A 7258-nucleotide genomic window follows, 5' to 3' on the forward strand; every position below is an offset into this window, starting at 1 on the left:
CTCGTCGCCTTCGTGTACACTCCGCCCCCCTTCCTGTCTCCGGCGACCTATGCGTACCTTCCCGTTCCCCCGTCGTCCGCCTGTACACTACCATCCCCCTTTCCTTCCCCTGACGACTATGTCCCTCACCCCGGCCCTCTCCCTTAATATTCCCCCTTTCGTCTATATGACCGGACCCTGAGTCCGACCCTGACCTTTTCCCTTTTCGGTTACATTACTTTACCCTGACCCAGACCCCGACCCTTGTCGCGCCCCTTTCCCTTTTCGGTTATATTGCCCGACCCTGACCTAGACTCAGGACCCTGTCCCGCCTCTATCCCCTTTCGGTTATATCACAGGGCCCTGACCTAGGTCTTGTACTATACTGGGCCCAGCCTCGACCAGACGCGTTCCTTTACAGTCCCCTCATACCTCCCCACTTTGGTCGGTTACCTTTCCCTTCCTAATACGGTCGGTACCCCATAGTATATAAGGAGGCCTGTAGTCGGTAGGGGCTCCCCACTTCTGTTCTCCTCTTCGTTACCTCCTGTATCCCTATATCCCTCAATCTAGGGACTTGTGCGATACTCTCTCCCCTGTGTGCTACACCGCGTACTTGGATAAGTCCGCGTGATAAGTCTGGATAGACTTGTGTTAGTACTTCAGCGTAACACGCACATCGCGAAGGACGCGTAGTTCCTGTGCGGTATGGGGGCAGCCTGCATCACGAAGGATACTCGGTGCCTTGGATGCCGTGAAGCGGATGCGGTCGCGCTTGGTTTCTCGTTGCACATCATTGTTGTACCATCTCGTGGAGGGTGTTTGCATGCTTCCCTGGTTGGATGTTAGTCTGTGATGTGGTGCGACATAGGTCGTGACGATGGCTGGGACCGGTATCCCACGAACTACGACAGAAAATAAACATACACATCGCTGTATCGTTCAGCATTAAATGCCTGGTTTGTGCATGTTCCGCGCATTCAATGACAAACAGACTTGCCGCAGTTGTGATTTCGCGGTGTTGCTGTGCCGAGAAGTGTTGAGGCGGTGTCTTGCAATGTCCGCAATGATGTTTATCGTGAGATTCCTAGGAGATGATTGCGGCGATGACGAGCATTACATGCTATTGAAACTGTGACGTGCGTACTACACGATGTGGATGCTAAGTCTTCTCTGTTCAACTCCATCAGCAAAAGTGCAAAACGGTTGGCTACAGTTGGCTCGATTGGCCATGGCACTCAAAATTGGCGTAGATTATACTGAGCCCCAATCGAAGGGGAATCAACTAAAATTTGCAGGATAAAATGCCCCAAAGGTCCAGGTATAGAATATCGCACAGCCCTGTAGGGCAGACTGACGCCCTGTCCCGATTCAGCCACTGACATCTTGACGTGCTACGTCATCTAGCACCTATGACGCAACACTACGGACAAGACATAAAGCCAGCCTACTCCGGTCAGACTCTCGACAACTCTTCCACTCTGGACTCCCATCTCCCCGCTTTACTCTCCTCATCGATTTCACTGGGAGGCGTCCTTTCGCTGCCAGTGTTACTACCATACCGCACCCGCCTATTAAGGTAAGTCATCTCAGGATCATGAGCACACGAAAGTACAGGTAAGCAGCTTGAATTGGGCACGATGACCGCATATATGCGCTCCGCATGAAGGTACGTACACTCCGTGTGTGTCGCCGTCGGTAGGTCTTCGCATCTGTTTCAATATCAGTAAGTCCAAGCAACTGCGGTGAGTCTAATTGTTTCCCTGAGGTTTTTTAAGTAAGGTATGTCGTAAGCCTATGTCTCTGTCTCCACATGTGTAGCTGTTGTAGTTTACTACAAGCACATCGTACCGTTCCGTACCCTATTGTAAATTACGACGTACCCTGCAATACCATCTTTTAATCATGCCAAAATTGAACGAAATCCGATTATACCGATTAGATAAGAATATCTTAATTGTGCAATCCAGCAAATCCCGTCCCAATCAAACATGATTGAAGATAGTCGCGAAAATTGAAGCTCTTCGGGGCAAGCGGTGGTGTCAATTGGCTTCAATTGGCCTGATTTGCTTTGAATATATTTACTGCCCCTATTGGATATCAATAGAATCATAAAGAACTTAGCATGCTTGTGACAATCAGATGGCTAACTTGGACGACATATTCTTGGATGGCTTTGCACGTGTTGCAAACCAATCAAAATGCAGTTTTGCTGATGTCAGATACCGCGCCCCATGGGCACAGCCTGATCGAAAGACGCTGTCTTACTCGTCCCTCGTCCCTCCTCGAGCTCATTGTTCCACCCACCAGCAACATCTGCCCTCTACCAACCGTTTCTGAACGCAAACTCCTCGCGTCCCCCGCTGTTGACTCCACCTACCATGCGGTCCCTCGCGCTCCCAGTGGAGGTCATAGAGAGCGTCGTCGGCTGCTGCTCCGAAGACACGTATACCATCCTTGCTTTCACTCTCACCTGTCGCGACCTCCACCCTCGTAGCATCCGAGTCCTCTTCATGGAGGTCCGCCTCCGAAACAGGGATCGGCTCTTTGCTCTGTGTGACGTGCTCAAAGCGAGGCCTGAGCGTCAGCCTATGGTGCAATCTCTGTCAGTTATGTGGGAGAGATTTGCGCCGTTTCCCTTGCTGTCTATCCAGCCTTCTCTCTGACATATCACGTGTTTCAGAAGTGGACTCAGATTGGGTGGTGTACAATGCCACCAATCCAAGGCTCTACTCTGCTGCAGGCGATTCGGAGGTAGCCTTCGAAGCCTGACTATCCGACTCGCTCAATTCATGTCGTGTACTGCTTTCCTCCGCTTCCTTTCTGCCTTCCCAAGCATTGAGGACCTCACATGCGAAAGGCTCATAAAAATGTGGGAACAGTTGAAGCAAGCCCATTAGTGCAAAAGAGATTGTCTCGCCAACTGTGTCTGAGAACGTTGAATGTGAGTGCTGTTGTAGTTGTTTCGTATGGTTTCTTGACGGTAGCTCAATCTTCTCTTCCGACAGATACTTCCCCAGGTGGACAAAGAGATTACAAAATCATTGCTCGGGATAGGCCCACCGGTGACTCTCGGTTCGTTTCCCACCCTCGACCGTCATCGTTCGTATCTGAACTCTTCTCACACTTGCTAGAAACATCGCCAATTGTCCCTCCATTATCAGACAGGATCCATCAGGTTTCGCTCACATTGCGGATATCTGCTCCAACTGAGGGTATCAAACATGCCGCCAACATCTTGGCGGGTCCAGTAGCAATGAAGATCAGCACCGTCACTGTGTTCCTCTCGCACGACGACGCTGGGCGTCTATATAGTGAATGCCGTCGACCTGCCAACTTGGAGCTCTTTGCCGAATTGGAGAAGATCCTCAGCAAGTACCCAGCTCATCGCGTGGTACTAACGGTCAACCATGGTCTTTGTATGAACATGCGGAAGACAATCTCCGGTATGGACGAGTTCAGAAGGTGCTTTGCTACGATGGGTGACAAATGGGTGCTTGAAGAACAGCCCAAATACAGTGAGTTTCACTCACCAACCATGTTACTGAGCTAGGTGTTGAATTGCGTAGCTGGGAAACTAGGGCATGACTCGCGCGTCACTGCGCTTGTTGTCTCGTCAGATGGGTGATGGGTAGCGACGGCCTCCGATGATTCCACGATCATCCTGTGGGATGCCCGAGCTGCCTGCATCTCTCGAGAGTGGTTCGCACACGATGAACAGGTCAAGAGTCTTGCATTCTCACCAGACAGTCGATACCTCGCGTCAGCAGGTGGCAAAAACGTCGCAATCTGGGACAATAGCGGCGGCTTACACCAGGTCGCCACTAGCCCCGCTCAAAGTTGGCTTATTTTCGTAGCCGCCCGTATTTTGAGATCCAGCGCCAGCCCTTCATCACGACAGGGTCACGGCCGCTTAGCTCAGCCGTACCGTCGCGCGTTGATTCCATACACTCCGAGTCTCCTCGTGCACTATCCTACTTGTTCTAGTTTGGCTTTCTTGTACTTCACGGCGATCTTCCCTCGGATACTGTGTCTCAATCCTGAGGGAAGGTCTGGAAGCCCGGCAGCACCGCTGAAGACCCTCTTGCTTCGAAACGAACATCAAGTGGGTTGGCTCAGGCTAATGATAGCTACCTGCTCTGGCAACTCATCTCGGAGGCGGAGAAGGTGAAGAATAGCAAAATCTTTTTTGGGGGAGAAGTCAGACCAGTCAGCCACTACTGCTATCTAGCATCCAACTCAAGCAGCCTTGGGGCGCCCAAAAACTCTTCTCCGGAAAATAGGACTACTGCGCGTTGCTGTCATTATGATCCTCACTCTCTACTTATGTTCTGGTGGGGGATCAACCAGATCTCGGTAACATAGTGTATATAGTCTACAGCCTAGAGACCTCATCATGCAGGGTTGAGTGTCCTGAGATGGTGTGCAATGAACGGGGCTCTTGACTAGATGCCATCGCGATGGCGCTGAGATACGACTGAGCTACCTAAGCGGCTGTGACCCCACTGCCGTGACGAAGGACTGGCGCTGGATCTCAAAATACGGATGCACAAAATATGGGCGGCTACGAAAATACGCCAACTTTGAGCGGGGCTACTCTCCGAGGTCACATTTCTGTCGTCCTCGACTGCACGTGGTCAGCAGATGGTTTGCACATCGCGTCCCAGGACTCAAAGTGCAATACGCGACTCTGGGATGGACGAACTTTCCAACCGCTACCCCTCGAAGGCCCCAACAAGACCACAATCATCAAGCCCCTGTTCTCCCCTGACAGCCACTGGCTTTTATTTCATGTTCGGGACAGCTGTAGTGTTCGGGATGTGGCGTCTCACGCATACCTTGCACTCAAGTTCCAGGCAGATGGCACAGGCGATAATCCCTCGGCAGCCGCATTCAGCCGCTCGAGTACACATCTCGCTGTAGGATATGCTGGCGGGATCATCCATATATGGGATATGGAGAAACGGCAGGAGCCTCTGCGCTGGGAGGCTCACAAGGGTTGGATCCGCGATGTGGCTTTTTCCCCTGATGGTCAGCTGCTGCTCTCAGCCTCGGACGACAGGACAGTGAAAACGTGGGATGCACACACCGGTTCCATGCTCAAGGTGTTTCACGGGCACGAGTGGTGGGTGCTCAAGGCATGCTTCTCCCCGTGCGGGAAGTATATTGCCTCTGTATCTAATAGAACGGTGAGGGTATGGAGGACGAGCGATGGATCCTGCCTTGCGACGCTCTCCGACCACGGTGACTTCATCTCGTGCGTTGCATATACTCCCGATGGGACAATGTTGTGTTCTGCAGCAGACAACGGGACTGTGTTGGGTCGCCGCGTACAGGACTTCATGCCGGACGAATCCAAGTTTTGAATAGAGCTGTGCAGTGAATTGTCTACCCCTGTTCCCCGCGCATCTCGTACTACGTATATATGCTAACCGGTCTCGATCTCGCCTCAGATGTGTTGTGTAGCTTCGTTTAGTGATCTGTACGACTGTCGTTCCCGCAGATATTTCTCCTATGTCTTGTATTTGCTGATTCACACACAAACCCTTTCTGATCATGCAGCAATGGATTGCACAAGCTTGCTCCGTGTCGATCTGGAGAGTCGAATCATGCGCCAGAAATCTTTACGAACGTGCATGATGGAAATGACATCCAATCCTACGGTCCATCTTCGAAACCACGTGAGATAGCAAAGCTTGCAACTGACATTGACACATCATGAACGAACCTCGTCGTTTCGTTCTTCACTCCCTAGGCGGAAGGATTTACGACGGTGGTAACCCGGCGTCGACGGCCCAAGTGCAGACGAGAATGCTGTCAGTGATCGTGCAGCACCCGCAGCGTGTCACCCTTCTTCGATTGATGCGATGCGCATTGGCCTGTCACGAAGACGTGCCCCGCCAACCACACGAACGGTGTTCAGCAGCTGACAGGGCCCACAGTCCAGATCTCGCTCTCGTTCGTCGCCCTTCCCGATAGAGACCTACAGGTCTTCCGCTTCTTGCGTCGAGCTGCGTTTAAAGAAAGTTGCGATTTCCGCGCGACGCTATCGGGAAACTTAGCGGAGCGTTCTGTGAACAAGACTACTCACTAGCCTCTTGTTTGAGGCGGTGCGCGTTGTGCGGAAGACCTGTGACTCAAGTGTCTGTAGGGCATGCAATGACGGACTTGCCTATGAGAGCAGTGAGAAGCAAGTGCTAGGTAAGGAAAGGCGAGTCCTTCAGACACCGGGGGGGCGGCTGGGCCTGGAGTATGACTACTCACCTTGAACTTCGCTGAGAATCTAGTATGTGTTCTCCGAGATCCTACCTGAGCTGCTGCGTGTCAATGTCGGGTTTGCGACTGAAGGAGACGGTTGAGCTCGCCTGTGAGGAGCGACGAGCGGGCATGTACGGAGATGGAGTCGTGCAAGAGTGCATTAGGCGATAAGCTACTGTTGCGCAGGACTCGTGGCCGTCGGATGAGACGAGAGAGCGGTGCGAGCACAGTGCATCACGACAAACACCAGTGACAAAGCGTCCGAAGTAGTAGAGCACAGATGTTCAAGGCAAAGGCGGAGTGCGATCGGGTGCAGTCCGGGACGTGGTAAGCGCCTGCCAGGTCCGGCGTCGCCCACCGTTGTCCTGCACTGCAACGTCGCCTCGGATCGATTAGCTCGCTATAATATCCGTCAGTACGGCTTCAATATCGCATACGGTACTCCGTATATATCCTTGTTCGCTGATCCGCGCGATTGTCATCCATGGAGCCTTGTCCTGTGTTCCGTATCTGTCGAATGATACGTTGTCCCTCTCCGCTCGGGCGGCGAATAATCTCACGAGCGTGCCGCTTGATTGATCAAGGAATGCACCTAAGTAAGGAACAAGAGAACCGCCACGGAAATTCACTACGGAAAGCATGGGTCCTCCTCAAATGCTCACAACGTTGCGATGAAGTCAAGCTCCTCGTTTCACCCTCGAGTTCCAAAGCGGAGGGACCCGCAACAGCGGCAGCTCGCCGTTGATGGCCTAGAGTGCTTGAGAAGGTGCCATCAGTGGTCATGCGACACCGTCCTGTTCCCTAATGGGGCATCGGATTGTCGATTCCGGAGAAGTGCCCCTCCAATCAGACCGCAAGGCCCAATAGCAGGCAAACGGTGTTCAGCAGCCGACGGGACGGTCCAGACATCGCTGTAGGGAAACTGAGCTGAACACACTCACCGGCGGCTCGCTCGAGGCAGCGCACGATACTCGATCACGCCACTTCCGAATGTCTTGCAACGTGTGCGGGGAGAATCGTT

At 52.6% G+C, this 7258-nt stretch overlaps 2 protein-coding genes across 2 annotated transcripts in view; both read left to right on the top strand.

Moving 5' to 3' along the window:
* Nucleotides 1–3235: 3235 nt before the first annotated feature.
* Nucleotides 3236–3607, top strand: DICSQDRAFT_174064 (uncharacterized protein; the record flags this gene model as incomplete). Its single annotated transcript, XM_007369866.1, has 2 exons — nt 3236–3497; nt 3561–3607. The coding sequence occupies 2 exons, from the start codon at nt 3236–3238 to the stop codon at nt 3605–3607; spliced, it is 309 nt and encodes a 102-aa protein (XP_007369928.1).
* A 3-nt stretch (nt 3608–3610) lies between these two features.
* Nucleotides 3611–7258, top strand: part of DICSQDRAFT_69752 (HET-R) — a gene marked incomplete at both ends in the record, with an annotated part of 9490 nt that continues 5842 nt past the window's right edge. Inside the window, 2 exons of the mRNA XM_007369867.1 lie at nt 3611–3796; nt 4836–5294. Of these exons, the coding sequence (XP_007369929.1) occupies nt 3611–3796; nt 4836–5294 (645 nt within the window). The remainder of the gene's footprint in view (nt 3797–4835; nt 5295–7258) is intronic.

The sequence above is a fragment of the Dichomitus squalens genome, assembly GCF_000275845.1.
Source record: "Dichomitus squalens LYAD-421 SS1 unplaced genomic scaffold DICSQscaffold_57, whole genome shotgun sequence".
Taxonomy (NCBI): Eukaryota; Fungi; Basidiomycota; class Agaricomycetes; order Polyporales; family Polyporaceae; genus Dichomitus; species Dichomitus squalens.